General features: G+C 37.9%; 1 protein-coding gene across 1 annotated transcript in view; it reads left to right on the top strand.

The window, feature by feature from the left end:
- Positions 1 to 12,490: 12,490 nt before the first annotated feature.
- Positions 12,491 to 23,461, top strand: part of LOC149838999 (cysteine synthase-like) — a 51,589-nt gene continuing 40,618 nt past the window's right edge. The window contains exons 1-5 of the mRNA XM_090002196.1: positions 12,491 to 13,001; positions 13,706 to 13,815; positions 13,924 to 13,981; positions 14,686 to 14,949; positions 15,082 to 15,219. Coding sequence (XP_089858322.1) covers positions 12,783 to 13,001; positions 13,706 to 13,815; positions 13,924 to 13,981; positions 14,686 to 14,949; positions 15,082 to 15,219 — 789 coding nt within the window. The 5' untranslated portion in view covers positions 12,491 to 12,782. The remainder of the gene's footprint in view (positions 13,002 to 13,705; positions 13,816 to 13,923; positions 13,982 to 14,685; positions 14,950 to 15,081; positions 15,220 to 23,461) is intronic.

Raw genomic sequence — 23,461 nt, 5'->3', positions numbered from 1 at the left:
TGAAGCATGGGCTCATGCTTATCAACTTCTTTCAACATTTCCCAAATAGGTTGCTTAAATTGAAGGAAATATACGACTCTGCCCCAAAACTCATCATCAACAATAAATTTTTTAATTTCTTGAGCCTTGACATTATCATCAGCAAGATAGAATATCAAATTCTCATCAATCACCATGCTAACCAAAGCATTCTTCACTTCCTTAATCTTCTTCACCATTATAATGATGAACGCAAAACGTGTTTCAGCGACCTTTAATAATTTCATGTCAGAATGCCTATTAAATATAGCATTAGCATGATGATGGTTGACAACAAAATTCCTAATGCTTTAACATTTTTTTAAATTCTTCAATCCATGAACACAAAGCATATGCTGGTGAATTTTCTTCTTTTTTAGGGTTGCAGATGCTATTGAGGGTTAGATTCAAACTGTGTGCTACACAGATAGTCCAAAAAATATGAGGATACTCACTCTCCAAACTCAATGTTGTATTTTTATAAACTAAAGCGTTGTTTGTGATGATTTGTACTACTTTCTGATCACCCACTTTTTTTATTACTTCTATAAAGAATCTCTTCAAATACTCAACATTTTTATATTTCTCAGATGCATCAACTGCTTTCAAGAATACTTGGTCACTAAGTGAAGAAGCAATGAAATTGATTAGTGGACGCCTTTGAATATCTGTCCACCCATCAGAAACAATGAAAATTCTATTTTACTCCCATGAATATTTTTTAATCTCTAGCAATCTTTCAATATTTGTCCTCTCTTTTGCAAGAAGTGTGGTTCATAGTTTTTTTTTTAGCTTAGAGCTACATAGCCACTCAAATTATAATTTGCCAAAAAAGTAACTAAATCCTTTCAATAAAAATTTCTAGCTGCATTAAGTGAGAGTGAACTAGAATAAAAATACCTTGCTACATTTCTATCCATCTCCTCCCTTCCATATGTATTGAATGATGCTTGTATCATTCCTCTTCCTCTACCTCCTACACCCACTTTTCTTTTTTTTTAGCATCTTCTTGGTGGCTTAAAAAATGCACACTAATTGCACAAGAATCACTCATTGTCTTCCTCTTCTCATATTCTTCTTGTATTTTCTTGTATTGTTTTCGTATTGCCTCATCAACTCTTGTGTATCCTGAAATGTCATGTTCTGGTATCTTCAACAAATGAGTCTTAACTCTTGTGTAAAACCTAACAAAATCTCTTTAACAGAGCTTGCATCAAAATCTCTTGTTTCCACCACCTCCTCTTCCTCCAGTTTTGCAAGTTTATCTACATGTACCCATAGTGTTCTCATATCGTCACTCTCACTACAACTATCAGCAGAACTCACATGTGGGGATGAGGATGATGCAAGTCATTTTCCTTTATCCATCATTTTTGTCTTGAAAATATAAAAAAAATTATATTAAAATCAATTATGCACACAATCAAGATTTATAATATTGAGTGCAAGGTCAATAACATATACAATAAGTTCTAAAAAATATAGTAGTAGCACGTATAAATAAATAACGAAAGGTGCGAGAAAAATATATAACAATAACATTAATCATTAATGCAAAGTGAACACTCCTAAGCATGGGATTATAAAAGATATATATAAGTGTAGAGTTTGCACTCTGCAGACATATTTTTTCACTTAACATGCATTAAATTAGGTATCTTTAGTTTTATGTTTAAATGGGTTTCTAAAGAGATCTAATTAAAATTAATAGTCTATATTGCACATATTGAGTGCAAGGTTAATAACATATACAATAAGTTCTAAAAACTATAGTCTATACTCTGTAGTAGTAGTATGTATAAATAAATACTGAAAGGTACGAGAAAAATATATAACAATAACATTAATCATTAATGCTCATCTCATTTCTCATACACTTGTTATTTATGTTTAGCTAGATGAGCCTATTTAAGACTCCAAACAAGCACTTTACGAGCCAAACCACGAGATGCTTATCTCATTTCCCAGTTCTTACTTGTTGGGGTTTAGTGGTCAAAGCTGCTTATTTCAGCATTTCAATGAGGATAGCCCCATAAACAAATGATCCTTGATCGGCCATTGACTTGGACTTGGTTTGATCTTGAGTTGCAACAAGGTCTCCAAGATCTGTGTGAGCTTTTGCTGCTTGGCCAATCTGGTATAGGCAAGTTCAACCAAGGATCACTTTGGTCGAGTCAGCATAGGCCGTGTGGATCACTTGCATTGAGTTGGAACGAGTCTCAGTGGCTAGGTTTCAAATACATAGAAAGACCAACCATTTTTTAGCTAAGAATAGTAGGGAGAAACCACTACTATTGCATTGAGTCTCAGGGAGAACGAGTCTCAATTGCATTGAGTTTTTTTTTTTTTACAAGGAGAAATCACTCTCAGGATCAGAGACCTCGTCGTGCAGGCTTTGCCTGTCGTACTTACCGTTGTTGTCCTTAAAACTTTGCGGGCTTACCCCTTGCCCCCACAGTGAGACCCAAGATGAAACGAAGGGGTCAACACCTTCTCCCCAGGCTGGCTGCCACTTAGGTCGGCGGAGAGAGACAGAGAGATTGAGAGTGAGAGAAGAGATAGAGATGGAGCGAGAGACAAAGGGAGAAGAGAGATGGAGAGATAGAGAGAGCGAGTGAGAGTAAGTGAGAGATGGAGAGAGCGATAGTGAGAGAGACAAAGAGATTGAGAGTGAGAGACAAAGAGAGTGAGAGAGAGTATCTGAGGAGGAGAGGTTCGACGAAGAGGTCATCGTCAGCTATGGGGTCCGACGGAGAGGTCGGCGGTGGCTTCGACTTCAGGAGGAGAGGTCAGGATGATTAGGGCAAAAAAAATCTCTAATCCTCCTCTCCGCAACTCATTTTATCGGGCACATTTTTTTTTAGGTCCAAAAATTAGATAGAAATGACCCTAAGTGTGTTGATCGCACCCAGGGTCTAGTTGCTCGCACCTAGGGTTCGATTGACTGCATCAGGTGCCGCACCTGTGTCACATCGCGTCGATGCGGGTGTGGCACCTGGTTTGCCAAATCTCTGTGACTTAGCCTGTGGTTTGGTGAAAGGTGGTCTGTATGTTTGAAAGATGCAAGATTCTATCTCAAAACTCTCTCTCTCTCATAGGGTGGGGTAAAAACAAGTTCAAGGAGAAACAATTTAAGTGCAACATGATTGATAAGTATTGTAATGTGGTGGCTCATAGACTAGCCACAATTGAGGTTCTAAAAGACATCCATATTTGTGAGAGACCTATTCTTGTGTAGATATATGCAGTGAAGGAAAAAACAGAGAGAAATAAGAGAGAAGAACTATGGGATGAGTGGGAAATGGCTTGCTTCAAGAGGAATTTGTTGTGCACATGTCTAGGATCTTATAGCCTCCCTTGGTGTAATCCTTTTATCCCAGACTTGAATGCCTCTTAAATCTACACATTTTGGGTATCGTGTAACTTAAAAACAAAATCTATTTTATTTCCAAAATTGCTTTAGAAATACAATTCTTAAGAAATGTTTTGGATATGTCCATGCATTAAGGAGAGAGTCCCAATGAATATGAGGCGACATGGCCACCTTAGTTATCATTTCAGACCAACATCTCCCACTTGGCTACGAGAGCCAAATCATGTAGTGATTTTTCACCTAATATTAGGGTCTTGCACCTGCATCAAACAATCTAGCAATGATGTATTTTCTCTTTCTATATTCAAGATTTACCCATCAAGCTTTATATCTCAATTAGACATATCTTAAACACATAAAATACATGTTCTAAAAATAATTCTCCAGATATGCATTTAGTTAAAGGATCTGCAATTATATTAGTAGTAGGTAACTAATTGATTGTAATCTCATTCTTGTTAGTAATATGTCCTAACCGGGACCCGATAAAAATCATAACCTTGTAAATCAGTGCATAAATGATGCTTAAAATGCTTAGATGTTGTTAACATAACCATTAGGCTCACTGCCAATCAACTTTGGTGTGGAAAGTTTCTATATGTGCTGGCCGAAATTGAGTTTTTGCAAAACAACCCAAGTCTGTTTACCAAAGACCATTTTCAGTGTGAGATTTTTCTTGATCTGTAGACATGAAAATAAATTTAGATTTTTGTCGTGCTTAATGTAGACACATTAAGGTACACTATATAAATTCACAAGGTTTATATTATCTCAAAAATACTTTGAAAAAAATCAAAACTGAAGCATGAAATATAAAAATTTCAATGAGATGATGTATGACATAAATGCATGAACTAAGTATGCAATGAGATGATGTATGACATAAATGCACGAACTAAGTATGAAATAAGATGATGTATGACATAAATGCATGAACTAAATATGCAATGAGATGATACATGACATAAACGTATGAACTAAGTATGCAATGAGATGATGTATGACATACATTCATGAATTAAGTACGCAATGAGAATATGTATGTCATGGGTGCATGAATTAATTATGCAATGAGATGATGCATGATATGTATAAAGTTCTATGATTGAGATACATATTTATACTATTATTGTCTGTGTTGAGCGTATGATTCAAGGAACCTACGCAGTGTCATTGGAGACACTTGTGTGGATTTTACTGTTATTGCATTTAATTTTGTTATACATGCGAGCCGTGTTATATATTTGATAGCTCATGTATGAGCTTGGGGTCTGATAATTACCCACGAGGTGTGTTAGGAAGAGTCATACCTCATATATCAATGCATGCATTCACACCCTCACTTGTTATACTTGCCTTCCTTGACGAAGCACTCATATGGGCTAAAGGCACCAGATCAACATAGAATGAGTTTAAGTATATAAAACAACATCATGACATGATTGTTGCCCTGAGAGGGTACTGGTGCAATTGAGCCCAGATTTGCCTCATGGATCAAGGTACTTGAAATGATAAATCATTTAATCAAGAAAAAAAATCATGTAACTCATTTACACTGATGATCTACCTTGGAAAGGGTAGATGGTACAACCTCGAGTGACACCAGTACATATAGATCCACCTACACATCTTATTGAACGTTTATGAGAGTGATGGTATCCATTTTGATCTCCAGTCACTCACAGTTAGGGAGGCCCAAGATATCCAAGTATCCTAGGTGATATACCCCCACTACTACAGTTAGTCATGGATGCATCCTTACTGAACGTCTAGCATTTATAGGAATTCTCTCGACTATGGGTCACCCGCTTTGGATACCCGGTCTATTAGGCACTTCAGAAATAATGATTCACATGGCATAATAAATATTCAACGTGACCTCATCAGATACGAGAATTATACCTGAGTACCTGAGGATGTTAATTAAGAAAAACAATATATGCATTGACATAGTGAATTCTATTTATTCTCTAATGATACATATTTGTTATTTGCAATGATGATGAGATACATGATTACTATTTACCTTAACGCTGAGAGGCTTTTTATTATGCTTCAATTATATCATGATATCTTAAATTGCTAAACTATGATATCATGTTTGTGATGAATATTCTAACATGTGCAATCTTAATGATAATGGTAAAAACTTACCAACTTTAATAAGTCTGACCCATTTTATGAGAATTATAAGTGATGAATGATCTGCAATGTGATGTTGCGATGTAGGGGCAAGGCCAATGGACCATGTTTCTATCCTTATGTTGATCCTAAAATATTATTTTTGTTTTTTTGTATCTCTGTTAGACTGAGATAATTTTTGGACTCAAATGTACGAATATGTTTTATTCAGTTGATAATGTTACATCATGAATTAAGTTGGTATGATAATGCTCTTATTTCAATTCCTATGGAGTCGGATTCCCAATAGAATCTTTAGTGTACGAAACTAAATTCAAGTCCGAATAGAAATTAGATCCAGTCTAGCCCGCCCATGGTTGTCCAATTCAAAAATCAAAACTATTTTCGTTGTGCATCGATCCTCTCATTCGAGTTGGATTGTATTTTAAAAAAAAATGGTTACAATTTTTCACTTATTTCGAATTGAAAATTTTGGGATGTTATAGAGAGAGAAAGAAAGAACCCAAAAAAAATGGTGGGGGCATGAATAAGGGGGTTTAAATAACCCCTCAAGGCCCTCTCTCAGCCAAGGTAAGTATTTACCTTCCTTTTATTTTGTTTCCCCATTTTTTGTTTTATTTTTTTATCTATTTTATGTTTAATAAATTTCAAATATGGCAGGGTAGGGAACATCCCACCTCTCTGGCATAGTGACAAAAGTTTAAAATGGAAAAATATCAGCAATAAAAAACTTGGGAGATTTTGAAACATTTCATAAATCTTGTTTTTTTTGGCAAAATATAGACAATGAAAATTTTAAAAATATATAAACATATTTTTTATAAGAAAATATAATATAAAACACATTTAAAAATAAAAAACTCAGGGGGTTTCATAATAAATATATGCTAAAAATGTAAATATCGCAGTTTGTCACCGTTTAAAAAACTCGTGAAAAATTGCCATTTTAAACTTTCAGGCAATTTCTCACGATATTATCGCAAGATTTTTATAAATCTCGTGATATTTGTCATAGAGCTCCCTGGCCACATTTTCTTTTTTTTAATCAAATTTTCCAAAAATATAGGTGACCTTTCCTTTTTTTTCTTACTTTCCACACTTGTGGATGTTTCGTATGAGAAGTGGGTGGGGACATCCCACCCAATGAGCCTACTTTACATTAATTATATTTTCAATTTAACTCAAATTGAAATCCAAATCCAAGGTACCATATTAACTTCTCATATGGGTTTCTCTTTTGAATTTCAAATCTAATTAGATCCAAACTCATTTAAAAAACCAAAATAAACTCATGAACATATCTGAACTCAATTACCAAAACCCAAATCCAATAATTAAATTATCTTCAAATTTTAAGTAAAATTCAAGTCTAATGTAACTTTAAATTTAGCTAATGTTCAAACTCTACCCAAATGGTAATTTAATTTAACATGCAATTCAAATTCCACATTGACATTAAATATTAAATATTTATATTTTTTCTTAAATTAAATATTAAAAATCTATTTTTTATTATTTAAATATCTCTAAAAAACACAGACTTTACAGTTATACACTAGTGGATGTATCTCAACTATCAAAAAAAAATGAAGGAAAGGAGCATGATGTGCAGCAACAAAGCTGCACACCAATTGTTTGGTATATGCCTCAAAGATGCTGATTGCGTACCTCTGTTTGCAAAATTTCTGTGTTTTATTTTTTTCAATATCGACAGTGGTCTATTCATGTACCAATAAGTGCACACCAAGGGCCAATTCAAAAACTAACCTTGCTCTGATACCAATGTTGGAACCTAGTAGTTTCAAAAATTTGCTGTGGATTGAGTCACTATATCGAATGAGGCATGTACTAGAAAGAATACTCAAACCACCATCGATATGAAAAACACATGCTCTATCCATTAAGCAATTCCAGCCCATCTCTAATAGTGGAGCTCTCCACAATCCTCTAATTGAGCACAAAGGATGCTCTGTCGTTAGTGAACTGCCATGCCATGGTCTTCATTTATAAGCATTTTTGAGGATTGAATTTAATTCACCACTAATTAGTGATAGTGCCCCCATAAAATCCAGTAACCCATTTCATGAGCCTACCATCTTGTGATTCTTGAGGTTCCTGTGTGAGACTCTATGGCCACACTAGATCCAAATCCAGGATCCAACAAGATAAATCACCAAAATGGTTTAAGGAATGTAATTGAATTCTGCTCTCCGGTTGGGTCTGCCTAACCCCTGTGGCCAATCAAAAAAAGACCTCTTGTCACTCCCTATGTGAGCCTAGCCAAAACCTTTTTATTTTGATAGGCAAGCTGGGGTTAGGCAGACCCCTACCAGATATCTGTGGCAGAGGGATTTGTACCTGGGCCTTCAACTTGGCCACATGGGATACCACCTCAGTGGTGAGCCTAGGCAAAACCTGCGCAAGTAACATTTGCTCCTCATTTTTTTATTTCTGTTAAAAAAGTAGAGAAGAAACCTTCATGAAAAAATAGCATTGTTTTCAAGGATGCATATTGAGTTCTCCGTTGTAAGTCCTAGTCTCCCTAAAACTGAAATTCGTCATCTTTGTTGCGATTGACATGATTTGAGTCTTTCTTTGAGACGAGAGACCAGCTACGCAAAGTCTACTGTGATTGAGAAGACAAAAACAGAAACTACTTAAAGAGTAAGATTTTTTGCTTATTTTTTCGGTTCGTTGAATGTAGACGCTTCCTTCGTGGCTAAGGTCAATTACATCGCATTCAAATTTCAACATCCATATATGAAACCCATGCAAATCTTGTGAATTAAAGACGGGGGTTTAACAATCGATTATTTGTAGAAAAAAAAGAAAAGAAACTAAAAAAAACAACTTATTTGTGGAAAAAAAGGACAACAAACGTGTAATATTTTTCTAATAAACAAGTTTTCCAAGATGGAGCTCAATGGGATTGTCTTTGGGACTATGAAGTGTTTGACTGGTTACCTGGCAAAATCAATCTTGTGAGGCCTCACGTGGACTGACCACCCTGTGGGAGTTATGGGACTGCTGCGTTCACAAACACATTGGGTCCCTGAGGGAAAAAAAGGGGCCTGGTTATTGACTACTTGGAAATGAAGGATACCGGGCAGCCCACTCTTTGGACTTAAAAAAAGTTCATGAAAATTCCATCTTTAGCTGGCGCAAATGGACTCAGCTAGCCCTCACCCAAGAACTAGTTAGTCAAAGAATCAATCAACTGTCGTATAGGCCTTCATTCCATTGGTTACCTGCGGACAATTGTTCGTATCATTTAAATCTTTGAGAATGATTTTCTGGATGGCAATTTTCTCATGGCATTACAAATTTACAAACATGAAAGAATTGTACCTTGAACAAGTCAAAATAGTGTGGGCCCCGCCAACTTACAAATACTAATTTCCGCTGCTGTGTGTGTTCTTTAAAGAGCAGAGACTATTTTTCCCTGCCCTTTTTTCACCGAGACAAATAGTTAAAAAACAGTCGGCAACATCAAACATGCCCTTTAAATCATTTTCTTAGCTCTCTAAGGTAATTTGCCTACTTGCGTTTAGGGATGCGCATGATGTTCAAGTTGGCTCGCCCACCTAAAATGGTGCTCAGGCTCAGACGAGGCTAATTTAGATATCAAAGAAGAAGAAGCAACAAGAAAGGAAGAAAGAGATACATCTGATCACCTTGTTGTTCATGAGGATGGCGCAGCCGAGCTCGAGCTGGTCCTTGTCGACAAAGAAGAGGATGCCGATGTAGTAATCGGGGCTGACGGAGGAAGAGACGATAGTGTGGTTCTAGTAGATGAGCTCCTCTAGGTTGTTGATGCTCATGGGGGAGCTGCGGAGCAAAGGCGTAGCTAGGGGGGGTAGCCCAGTCCTGCCTCTCGAAACAGTTAATTTTTTTTTTAAAAGCCCAGTCCTAGCCCAGCCCTGACTGCAGCAAATAGTTTTTATTAATAATTAGAGCCATTTTTTTATCTCAAAAAAAAATTTTGAAATAGATTTTTATTAATAATTAGAGCCATTTTTTTTATCTCAAAAAAAATTTTTTAGGGGGCGCTGCCCCTGAACCCCCGACTATCAAACAAAATTTTTTTTTTGCTACACCCCTGTTTGCCCCCCTCCCCCTCACATGAATCCTAGCTACGCCACTGCTGCGGAGGTCATAGACCTTTGACCGGTTCTCCTCGTTCTTTCCCTCATGGGGCTTGAAGCGCTCCAGGCTGGTGACAAACTTTTCCTCCATGAGGAGGTAGTCCTTGATCCGCTCCAGCTTGAGCAGCTGCAGCTTGCACTTCATCGCATCGGCCATTGGAGAGAGGCGAGGAGGTCAGCCGGGAGCGAGAGAGGAAGATAGAGAACAATTGTGCTGAAAGGGGGGGAAGAGAAAAGCCTAACCCTAGTTCAACATTCAAAAGGGTGAAAGCAGGACAGGACGGGTCTGGTCCGAAATACCCGTTACCAAATGAGCTGAGCCTTATCGAGCCTGTCTAGCCTTATCGAGCTCGACAGGTTGTTCAAGTTCAGCTCGTTATCTCGTCCGAGCTTCAGACAATGGCTCAAGCTCGGCTCATTTACAAAACGGGTTAGCCCGAGCCAAACGGGCTGGGTTAGGTGTGCATTCCTAATTTCCTACTCGCGTTAGGGGCAAAGCAGGTTATATGTTCCCCCCCCGAACAGGGCAGTTAGCTACATCTCATGAACGGGGGTCCCAAAGAGCACCACGTATGTAAGCATGTGCATCTCGTATCCCCATGTTTGTCAGCATTAATTAGCGTTGGAGTTTGATGCGATTGCAAAGACTTAAGTACCCTCTCCTCCATTGGTGCAAAAAAAAATGACGGTTCTTGAAAAGGAGTGGTTGTAAAGACTTAAGTGCCCCAAAGATGATTATTTAAGACCCAGTCTCTGCACTGCAGGATTATCCGAGAAAGAAATCTTCCCTGGAGGAGGCCATGAACATCAACCCTCTTACTCTCTCTCTCTCTCTCTCCCTTCTATTTCTGCTTCTGTGCACATCCATTAGAAGATCATACATTTCTCCATCAAGCACCGACTGACCTGCACATTGACTGTTGTGGAGCCTGATTCAAAGTTTTTACCCTTACAGAAGGAGGGTTTGGGGGCTCATCCCAGCGTGGGTAGCATCATTCAACTCTCACTCTCTCTCTTTCCCTTCTATTTCTGCTTCTGTGCACATCCATTAGAAGATCATACATTGCTCCATCAAGCACCGACTGACCTGCACATTTACTGTTGTGGAGCCTGATTCAAAGTTTTTACCCTTACAGGAGGAGGGTCTGGGGGCTCCTCCCAGCGTGGGTAGCATCATTCAACTTGAAGAGTTGTGGAGTCTGATTTAGAGTTTTTACCCTTACAGAAAGGGGGGTCTGAGAGCTCCTCCCAGTGTGGGTAGCATCATTCAACTTGAAGAGTTATGGAGTCTGATTCAGAGCTTTTACCCTTACAGAAGGGGGGTCTGAGGGCTCCTCCCAGCGTGTTCATGGCCTTTTGCCCTTACAGAAGGGGGGATTTACATTTCGTAGAACACCCGTCACCGGAACGAGATGAACACCCGTCACCGGAACGACGGCTCCGCTGAGACCTCCTCGCTAGGGAGAAGAAGACGACGTGGTGGAGCTTCTGCTGGCCATCCTCAACGCAACTGCACCGACTGGGTTGCTGTCGAGGAGGAGGGCGAGAACGGTGACTCTTAGCTTGGGCAATCTTTCTTTTGATGATTGTGGTTGTAATGTATCGTTGAAGTTAAAATGGGGAATGAAATGACAATAGAAATTGCTGAAAATTTACAGAAATAAACTAGACTCAATAACAAAGACACCACTTTTTACGGATTTGGAATATGACCTCCGGTTAGGGAGATATGACTCTGACAAGTTGGTCCTAATTTGCGGAAGACACTACAAATCGCTATAGCGATTTGTGGAAGACACTACAAATCGCTATAGCGATTTGCGGAAGACACTACAAATCGCTATAGCGATTTGCGAATCGCTATAGCGATTTGCGGAAGACACTACAAATCGCTATAGCGTTTCGCGATTTACGGAAGACACTACAAATGCTACAAATTGTTGTAGGAAAGCCCGATAATACTACAAATCATTGTTGGAAGGCCCAAAAAAATTTTGGTCCGGAGGGCGCTGCCCCCCGAGCCCCCCGCCAGGGGCGGCTCCCCCTGGACCCCCGCCCACTGACCGCGCAGCGGGATCCACGCCAGGGGGGAGCCCCCGGACCCCCCTCCTGTAAGGGCAAAAACTCTAAATCAGGCACATAAGTAGAGAGAGAAGGGAGAGAGAGTGAGAGGGTTGGTGTTCATGGCCTTCTCCAGGAGGAACCCTTTACCTCTCTACAGAGAGAGAGGGTTTTACAGTGTTTTACGAAGAAGGAAGAAGAAGAAGATGACGATGCAGCAATGTAGGATCGTCTGTTGGATGTGCACAGAAGTAGAGAGAGAAGGGAGAGAGAGTGAGAGGGTTGATGTTCATGGCCTTCTCCAGGAAGAACTTTTTGTTTCCCTTGATTTCTTCTCTAGAGAGAGAAAGGGTTTTACAGTGTTTTACGGAGAAAGAAGAAGAAAACATGTTTGTCCTTTTTTTGAACAGAAAAAGAAGAAGACTTTGAAGAGTCAACATCATCCTCGACTTTCTGGATGGAGGACATGTTTGTCCTTTTTTTGAACTATTTGTTTTTTCTTTTTTGAATGAAAAGCATTTTTGTCATTTTCTCAAACCATCATTTTATGAGAAGAATAGCAATAAAAGGTACTTAAGTCTTTGCAACAACACCAGAGTCCGATGCAAAGTTATGTCAACATACACGGGAATACGAGCCCCATATGCTTGTACCCGAACACAGACGTGGGATTCAGTGAATCATCGGGGGCGAACATACACAACCCTCTCCGTTAGGGGGGCAACCCACCCTAGCTTTGCGTCTCTCTTCTGTGGAAGCATGGGCACGTTAGTTCTTCAGCATCCTCATCACATGTTCGGATAAATACCCATCTAATCATAACCACACACGAAGTAGGTCGCATCGACTCAGATTGTGCCAAAATAACGCCTGCATAATTCCCTTATAGTGAACACAAGAACGCCGTTACTCGGTCAGGAGGGTCATTTCCAATCCATTGTCTATGGTACTAGTCACATAACAAAGGTCCTCGCATTTTCCAAAGACTTAAAAAAGAGGTCTCTCTCTGTGCCGGTGGTGTCTCTGGCGTGTGGCTCCAGAAGATGGCTTCCCTTTCGACTCCATTGACGTCTTATCCCAACCTAAGAAGGAGCTGTGCTCAAGTGAATCTGGTTTTCAGCGGAACCATTGGTTCGAGGAGAGCCAGTGGGACGAAGAGCAGGAGCATGGTTGCGGTGCCAGGCGTGGTGTGCAAGGCTGTTACTACGAAGCAACACCAGACGGAAATAGAGGGTCTCAATATCGCCGAAGATGTCACGCAGGTGTCTCCTAAAGTTTATTTTTTCTCCTTTTCTTTTCCTTTTTTAATTGAAAACGAATACTTTCATGATACCTCTTAATATTTTCTCTCTCATTTCCTTATGGTAGTTTTTGATATTTTCAATTGTGTATCGTTATTTTTGGTTTTTATGATTTGGGTATCAAGAACGGCTTTTGTTGGTTGGTTGGAATAGTAATTCAGAAGCTTTGGTTCTACAACAAACTCAGTGTTAAGCGATGTTTTGCTTTCTTTGAAATTGCTTATTGCTTCACACTAACATGGTTGCTACTGTTGAGATGAGATTAGCAGTATCATCATCAATGATTCCTTGGAAATAATAAGGAGCTTTTCTGATACCTTTTCCTTGGCTCACGGTCGTAGACAGTTTAGATACGTCACAGAACGATTTCGATATAAGAATTTAGAAAAATTATGTTTCCATGTTGGAAATTTAGATGGTTCCATGTTGAAAATTTAGATGAGGTTGGGGATCTGCCTTTGTGCATTCGTGCTGTACATAAACACATTCACCAAATGGAAAGAAGGAAAAGTTTAGTGTCTCTCTTGATACGGTTTGTTGTAATAGCTAATAGGCAAGACTTCAATATGTCCGCGTAAGCATGTGTATGTATGTGTGTGTGTGTGAACATGCAATGGGAAAGTGGGAAAAGTTTCATCTCTCATTACATGCTATGTGTGTAACAGTTAATAGGGAAGACGCCAATGGTATATTTGAACAACATTGTCAAGGGATCTGTTGCAAATATTGCTGCCAAGCTTGAAATCATGGAACCTTGCTGTAGTGTGAAGGACAGGTAAGAGGTTTAATTTATCTTGGTTCTTTTCTTGAATATCAGACAACTCCAGAATGACATTGTCTGTTTTTCCCGTTCTCCTATCAACCAACATTGTTATCTTCTCAGGATAGGCTATAGTATGATAGCTGATGCTGAACGAAGGGGAGAGATAACACCGGGAATGGTGATGTTCACTGCCATTTTAGCTGCACTTTTTCCCTTTTTTCTTGTGCTTCTTCTTAAGTTAGCTGTAGCAGCTGATGCGATCTTAGCTTCTACGGTCCTACATCTGGTTGTTCTCATTTTTTCACCTTTTTCAATGCACTGGAGATCCTCACGTAGGGGATACCCAGGACATAATATTTCTATGACATTCTACATCTGTTTGTTCTCATTTTTTGACCTTTTTCAATACACTGGAGATCCTCACACAAGGGAAGCCCAGGGCATAACAATTCTATGACATCTCTCTTCGTTTATAAATTGTGGTAACCTATGTCTTTTGGCTGCCATGCTTTTGGGTCTGTAAACTCTCCTGTAGCGATCTAAAAACTCTATTATGAAAATATATCCATTTTGGCTCATTGGTTTCTTATTTTGTTTTTTACTGATTGTTTTTTTTAAAGTATTTAAAATAAATTCATTTTTACAGCATGCTGACATTTTTTTTTTGGAATTCTTGCCACTGCCCTAACTGTCTTATTCTATAGCTGATTTCTTTCATTTTCTGTTTTTTTTAAACATTGCTTCACCCTGAAAAGCCAAACAAAAAAACAAAGAACATCAATCCTATTCAAGATTCCCATCAAACTGATTGTTGTATGATTCACAGCACCATATTGTGTGTTGGAAATGACAGTTCACTGTCTTCTTCAATCCTCTCTTCAGAGCATCTTAGTGGAGCCAACTAGTGGAAACACAGGCATCGGTCTTGCATTTATTGCTGCAGCAAAGGGATATAAACTAATCTTAACAATGCCATCATCAATGAGTTTGGAAAGACGGGTGCTTTTGAAAGCTTTTGGTGCAGAGCTGGTTCTCACTGATGCTGCTAAAGGTATGAAGGGAGCAGTTCAAAAAGCAGAAGAAATTTTGACTAGTACTCCTAATGCTTACATGCTTCAGCAGTTTGATAACCCTGCAAACCCAAAGGTGAATTTATAGTTGAGTGTTTTTCTGTTTCTTGACAAAGTTTTGTTGCTGGCCTTTTAAAACTATGAATGATGGCTTGCCTTTTAAAAATCTAAATGATAACTTTATATCAAGTTATATGCAATAATTCAGATTCACTATGAGACGACTGGTCCTGAAATCTGGGTGGATACACGAGGCAGGGTTGATATATTTGTTGCTGGGATTGGGACTGGTGGTACTATTACTGGTGTTGGTCGTTATCTGAAAACCAAAAATCCTAGCATAAAGGTGAGTATTCTTTTTTCCTATGGATGTGTTTTCCTTTTCCCCTTCTTTATATTTTTTTGCTGCAACATTCCTTGGGAGTACAAGCTTTTCTCAATCCAGATTATTTAGGTTATTGCTTATGTATGAGTTGCTATCAGTTAGATTGTATATAAATCTTATGTCAGACTACTGAGATATTGCTTATTTTCCTCTAATTTGCATGTGTAGTTCAAGAAACAACATCATATGGAATTCCCTAGCGATCTCCCCATATGTAGTTGTACTGAAGTCATCACATATCGCAAACACTGAGGTCACTATTGCTATCTGTTTCTAAGTTCTTGAGTGCATAGTGACAAAAGCTTAAAACGGGAAAATCTTGCTAACCCTTGTCTCATGAGAGATTGGATTTTTTTCCTAGGTTTTATGGGCAAAAATATCACTAATAAAATTAATTGGAAAATAGAAAAAGATTATTTTTACAAAGGAAAAAATAAAAATTCTGAAAAAATAATTTCTGCATTTATGATTTTATCGGCTGGATAAAATATCACAAATTTTTCTACATTCTTTTGAGAAAAATGCCAGTATTTATTACGCTGATTCAGCATTATTGTGTGCTATGTGGCTAAAGGCATGTTATATAGTTGTGCAAAGTAACAATTTTCTGGCCACTATAATTTCTTCTTGATGTTTTGGGATGAAGGCGTAGTTGTTGTTGTATAATTTCTTCTTGAGTTCAGTGCCTTTATATGCAATTGATTTTCTAATTCATTTGTCGTAATTGTCTGGGGATGTTGAGCATACAGTAGCACCTATTAGATATGATCTTTTGTGACTTGACAAATTGATGAATTGGTTGGGTAATGTCACTATCTTTTATATTGGGTACTGTTTGTGGCCAGCCATGTTGGACTACCTTTAAAGAATGGAAGCGAAAAAGAAAGTATGCACTTGTGACCAACCATGTTGGGCTACCTTTAAAGAATGGAAACAAAAGGATATATATTTTATAGAAAACCATTTTAAGCGTTAGGGATGTTGTTGAGCTCTTTTGAAGGAAATAAGCATTCTGGATGAATGATTTGTTTATCGTTGTGAATATATATTCTCCTAGTTAAAACTGGGATCATGTGGTACTCCATTGAAAATACATTAAGAATATATATTCTCCTAGTTAAAACTGGGATCATGTGGTACTCCATTGAAAATACATTAAGAACACAAAATGGTTATAAATGTTGAAGGGATATGTTAGGGAAGCCTTTTTACTTTGTTTAAATTTTGCATGGGTATTTTTGTCATTTACCCTTTTTTTGTAAGGCTGTAAATAGTGATTACTTGTTAGGGGCATTTTTGTTGTGGAACTTTGTACTCCTTATAATGTCGTGTCCAGCCCAAAACAAAATGAATTCTCTTTTGCCCTAATACATCCCATGTTTATCCTAATGTCTCTTTCCATTTCCCTTCTGCATCCACTCACATCGCGTGCACTCCATCTTCACCCACCCGCTCCAATTTTCTCTTGTTGTTTCTTAACCAATCCTTCAAGATAAGATTTTAATGATGTAACATGTTGTAAGAGCTAGACATGGGTCTGGGAAGATGGATATGAAGAAGGGCAACTGCAAGATGATGTCAGCTAGGGTCGTGATGCCTAGGAGATAGAGAGTAGTTTTGAATCCAGCATTATATGCATCTACTGGAAAACTAATTTAGAGGATTTACATCCAAAGAACCAGGTGATTTTGACCAGATTTGACTTCTCTATGAATTTTTAAATGTTTTTCCTTACCACCAGCCATCTGTGAAACTTTGAGTTTCTTAACGTGACTGAGGCCTACCAGAGCCATGTAAGGCTTGATTTGTATTTGGCTTATCTGCTAAGTGGTAGATAAGTTGAGAGGGGCACAGTTTCTCAGAAAGGGAAGGATTAACGAAAGCATTTGGGCTGTTTATGGCTGTTGACAAAACCAACATGGCATAGAATAGAGGTGTGAGTGAATCACTATCGCTCGAGTGATTCTCAGCAGGGCAGAAGTTGAAAAACTCAGTGTTAAGGGTTTATTTTGGCTATAGTGGGCATCTTGGTGCCTAAGATAGAAGTTTTAGTAATATAAAGTGGAGGAGATAAGTATAGAGCATATCGGGTGACCCAAATAAAGAGTTGGGTGCAAGTACGAATGAACAAAATGAAGGGTACATTGGTGGAAATACATCAAGTTATGGAAGCATGAAAAGTTTTCAGATGACAAATGTGAAGTTTGACGGTCAAAATTACATTGAGTGGACTAGGTTGATTGAATTGGTTGTTTTGGCAAGAGGAAAATGTGAACATATCTCTCGAGCAAGTGTCAAGCCGGATGGGAAAGATCCCCAACATCCCAGTTGGATAAAAGACAATGCATTGGTCATGTCGTGGTTGCTTTAATTTATGCTCTCTACAATTTCTAGAACCTTTATTTATTTTTAGACACCAAAAGAAGTGTGGGATGCTGTTGTGGAGGCATAATCGAAGAAGAAGAATATGATATTCTTGGTAAAATTAATGTGTCACCAAAGAAACATAACTATAAGCGAATATTAGCTGAATTAAGGAGGCTATGGGAGTTCTATTTCACAAAAAATTAATTGTCCAACATGTGGGAAGAAGTGGACTGAAGCTAATGAGAGAAGAAAAGTGTTTGACTTGTTATGGGGAGTAGCCCCTAAATATGAAGCTGTGAAGGTAAATATTCTTGATGAGGAGGAGTTGCTATCTCTGGGGACTATTTATACTCTTTTGCTAGAGAGGAAAACAGGTGGATGTTAGGACATGGGTGTGAAGTGTATAGAGATCTTTGGTAGGCGGAACATATACACCCATGTTATATGCTGATAGAGGTTGTGGGAGAAGATTTCTTTTTTGTGGACAAGTTGAGGATTTGGTGGAGGAGATGAAAAACATAAACTAAAGTGGTTGCATTGTGAAAAAACTCAAAATACCAAGGAGCAGTATTAAGATAGTAGGGATACATAATTTGCAAGGAACAAGGTTTGTTATACCTCTAGTTTAGAAGAGCAACAAGAGAAAAAAGAAAGTAAAGCTTTCAATAGTCTAAGGAAGAAGAGTGAAGAGTTAAAGGTTGAAGAGAAGTTGGGTTCATCCTCTCTTCCTACTATGACTCACCACTCCCACACTACAGCAGGTAATTGTGTGTTGTTTCATTCCCATTCTAGGACTTGGGCTATTGATTCGGGAGCCTCTATGGTAGGAAGGAAGGACATTTTCACAGATTATGTATCTTCTTGTACTAATAATCCTGTCAAAACTGCTGATGGATCATTTACCTAAATGCTTCAAAAAGAGAATGTAAAACTACCTCAATTTTCATTATCCTTTGGCCTTCATGTTCCTAGCTTTTCTGTAAATTTATTATCTGTTAGTGCCTTAACCAAGAGTTCGTATTGTTCCATCAACTTTTTTTTTCCAAATGTGTGTCCTTTATAGGACCTGAAGATGGTCAGGATCTTTGGGCTTAGTAAAGAGAGAAAAGGGATGTAAGTTTTGGAGGAACCTGAAGCAATGGTCTTAGTTAGGGAGCCGATCCTGGTACTTGCTTTGGAGGATATCCAGTTGTGGTACAATAGGCTAGGACGTGTCATTGTCTAAACTTAACGTTGTGTTACCTGAAGACAATTTTGTGTCATAGAGTGGTGTGCTAAATGGCCAAGCATCATGGGGTGTCTTTTCCTTGTAGTGATTCTAGAAGATCTAAGCCTTTTGAGTTTTTATGTTATGATGTGTGGGGCCTACCTCCACTTTTGTCCTTGAATGGTAGTAGATATTGTGTATCAACCAAGGTTGTAAGTATCGTATCGTTACCCGTATCATTCGGGTCCAAAATAAAATATGTATCGTATTGTAAAAAATCATAATTTTTTAATAAAAATTTTCAAAAAATCATGAAAAATCAGGAAAAATTAGCAAAAATTATAAAAAAATCAAAACACATGAAACAATGTTGAATTTCACAAAATACAACCATAAAATCACATATGAAACATTTATGTATCTATGAGTTGCATAAGACATCATAACCAAGTTTTTTTAAAAATAACACATAAAACAATAACCAAGTTTTTTAAAAATATACCATCAATCATCATCATCATCATCTTCTTTTTTTTCTCCTCCTTCAACATTCACATCAACTCTAATGTACGTGGGTTCTTCATCATCTGTGTCTTTCCACATTTATATCCAGGCCTGATACTGGTTATGGCATCTGCCATGACTTGAAAATGAAAAGAATTTGACACATTGAAAGGAATGCAGGCATCATGGAACCATCTCTCAACCGCGACATTCGCCTGCTCAACTAAATGTCGAGGAGTCATAGCAGTATGAACGTTGGGTTGCGCTCCAGGGGCAATCCTAGGAAGGGAAAAACTCCTAATAGAGCCTCTAGCTTTGCCTCCTCTCGAAAAACTCCTCATACTCCTCTTTCTCCTTTTCTTTTTGTGCCCACAACACTACTACTACTAGCACCAACCACACCTTTCCCTTCGCTGCAAAACTTCTTACTTCTGATGCTATGCTAGAGACTGTAGGATCAAAAGTAGGGAACTCATCTTTATCCTCTTAGGACTGCGCATGGCCCATTTCAACCTTGTCTCTTTTTCTTGTCTTTTTTCTCTCAAACTAGTAAGTAATTGCTGGTATTACCATTTTACGACATCCGACACATTCTTTGATGTGCAAGCCGCAACATTTAGATGTGTTTCGGCTAAATGATGCTTCAGCAGAGAGATACCACATGAAAAACATTATGATAATAGTTGCACTCGATTTTCAATCGGTTTTCACTCATTATTCGAGTGCCCCATTGTCATGACTGATCATTTATCTTCCTTAAAAAAAGCTCAATAAGAAGTAAAAAATAGAGTTTTTTTTACCTTAACCCACTTGAGTAAAAAATTGGTAGAAATGCACTCTTACTTGAACAAACCGCAAAAGCCCTCTCCCTTGTGCACAGATCGGCCCCCAAATCGCTTTCACGAGTCCTAGGGTGTGTGGATACCTCTATAATGAATTTTACACAAATGAGGAAGCCGACCCTCAAGAGGTCTTTAAAATCCAAAACTGGAAAATTACGATTCAGACATTTTTGAAGTGTGTGTTAAAAATAAAGTGACATATATATAATAATAATATTATATTATTATTATTATATATATATTTTTCTCTTTATTAATTTTCTTTTCCTTTATTTTTTATTTCTTAAATATCTAGTTCAATTTGAACTAGATATATTGATTAGTCAAGTTCCTTGTTGGAACTTGACTACAATATAGTCGTTGGACCCTTGTCTAACAGCTATATTTAGAGCCATTGGACAAGGGTCCAACGACTCTAAGGAAGGCTCAAAATGAGCTCTCCTCCTCTTCTTCCATTTTGTATAAATAGAGGTGTTCTCCCTCAATAATGTAATTAAATGCTTCTTAAGCATTTCTGTGCTTGAATAAAATATTATTTATTTTTCAAGTGTTCCATTTATACCCTTTCAAGGGTCATGCTTATAGTGTCTCCAATAGACACTTGTTTGTGCATTTGTGGAAGACCACAATTTCATTTCATGGTATCAGAGCTACGGAAACCTTAGATCTTGAAGTGCTTCTGCCTCAATTTCTGTGTCTCATTTGCAAAAGGTGTTTCATCACCTTGTTCTTGGCTCAAGAAGATTTGTTTGAAGAAAGAAGCACTTGTGCTAAAAAAAATGGTTTTGTATCCTCTCTCTATTTCTCTATCCCCTCTCTTATTCTCTTGTCTACTCTTTTTTTTTTCTCTCTTCTCTTATCTATTTTTCTCTTACTCTTGTAAAAGATGGATGACAATGATAAGATCACCATCATACCCATGAAGCTAAATGATACTAATTGTGAAATTGTCTACGAAGAGACAATACATAAACAAGCATAAAAACTTTATAAAAGAAGTGCACGAAAGCACTCTCACAACACTTGAACAAAATACGCAAAAAGCGTATAAATAATAAACATGCAATAATGCATGTACTTCACTATATAAAAGCAAATGCTTGAGACTCTCAAGCTTAGGTTACAACAAGGGGGAACACCCCTATTTATACAAGAAAGGAGGGGTGCAAGGGGGCTCCCCAAAGGAGTCATTGGGGAGCTCCCAACGGTCACAATTGTGACCGTTGGGGGCTCCCCAACGACTCTATTGGGGAGACCCCCAATGCACCTTTTTGAAAAAAACAAAAAGGAAAAATAAAAAATAAAAAATAAAAAAATAAAAAATAAAAGAAATTTAAAAATTAAAGGAAAAATTACAGCATATTCCAAATGGAATATGCGCAAAATGTAAAAAGACTAAAATACCCTTTTTGGGTAAAAAAGGAGAAAAATGTATAAATATATATACTTATATATAGAGATACGTATACATATAACATATGTATACGCATCTCTATGTATATAAGTATATATATTTATACTTACAATAATATCCTTGAGTATACATTTTAACACCCCCCTCAAACTTACGGTGTGATAACCGCAAGTTTGTCAAGAAGGAAATGAAATCTAGGCGAACAAAGAGCTTTTGTGAAGAAGTCTGCAAGTTGATACTCAGACGTCACGTATGGTAGATCAATGACCTTCTTCAAGTATTCTTCCCTGACATAATGGCAATCCATCTCTATATGCTTTGTTCGCTCGTGAAATGTGTGGTTCTTGGCAATGTAGATTGCACTTTTATTGTCACAGCAAAGCTTTGTTGGTTCTTTGACAACTACTCCCATATCTTCCAAAAGACGTCGAATCCATACTATTTCCATGGTGGTAGATGCCATGGCTCTGTATTCGGCTTCCGTGGATGATAAGGAGACCTTCTGTTGCTTTTTACATCGCCACGAGATCAAAGATTCTCCTAAGAAAATACAAAAACCAGTGGTGGAGTGACGGTTACTAGAGTCACCTCCCCAATCTGAGTCAGTATAAGCAAGCAATTTTAATTCAGAAGAAGAGGATAAGAATACTCCCTTATTCACCGTTCCCTTCAAATATCTGATGATGTGAAGCACAACACTCATATGAACGGTTGTAGGAGCATGCTGAAACTGGCTGGCGATGTGTATAACATGTGACAAATCAGGTCGAGTAATGCTGAGATATATTAAAGAACCTACCAACTGTCTGTAAGGAGTAGGATAGAGTAGAGGAACACCGTCATCAATCTTCATTTTGGCTCCCACAACTTCAGGAGTTTCACATACTTTGTCATCAGAAATTCCTGATCTGTCAATAATCTCACAAGCAAGCTTAGACTGAGATAAAAAATAACCATGTTGCGAATAGGCAACCTCAATTCCAAGAAAATATGTCAGAAAACCCAAGTCTGACATCTCAAATTTTGAAGTCAAGACGGACTTAATACCCTTGACTCCTTGAACATCATCACTTGTAATTAACATGTCATCAACATATAGTAATAATATTATAATCCCTGCCTTAGATTTTCTAGTAAATAAAACAGTGTCAGTATAACATGAGGAAAAGCCATTTTCCAGCATTATACTGGTAAATCTGTCATACCAGGCTTTGGGGGCCTGTTTCAAACCATAAAGGGCCTTTCGAAGACGAAAGACTTTATCTTTAGGGATCTCCATGCCAGGTGGAGCATCCATATACACTTCTTCATTAAGATCACCATTTAAAAAGGCATTTTTTACATCCATTTGAAAGATATTCCAATTTTTAATAGATGCAATAGTGATAAGACATCTAACTGTAACCATTCGGGCTACATGAGCAAAAGTTTCTTCATAATCAATCCCATACTCTTGCCCATACCCTTTTGCAACTAAGCGAGCCTTATACCTTTCAAGGGATCCGTCACTCTTAGTTTTAACCTTAAAAACCCATCGACAACCTATAGTTTTCTTTCCTACAGGTAGAGTTTGAAAATCCCAAGTTTCAGCCCTTTTAAGAGCATTAAGTTCATTTTGCATAGCTTCTTGCCATTCTATACATTTCTTTGCTTCTTCAAAGTTTCTTGGTTCAAAATAAGAATGAATGGCACTAAGACAAGCCCTATATCGGGGTGAAAAAGAATCAAAGGAGACAAAACGAGTGGGAGGTCTCCTATTCCTCTCAGACCTTCGGTGATCGAGAACAGGAACAAGTTCACTATATTGGTCAATAGCACTTCTAAAGGTGTCTTGGTTTCTACGAGAGTATGTTATAGGATCACTTGAAA

Source organism: Nuphar pumila, chromosome 4 (genome assembly GCF_984573655.1).
Source record: "Nuphar pumila chromosome 4, dmNupPumi1.hap1.1, whole genome shotgun sequence".
In the NCBI taxonomy this organism is placed as follows: Eukaryota; Viridiplantae; Streptophyta; class Magnoliopsida; order Nymphaeales; family Nymphaeaceae; genus Nuphar; species Nuphar pumila.
The sequence above is the reverse complement of the archived record's forward strand: the minus strand, read 5'-3'. Positions and strand labels throughout refer to the sequence as shown.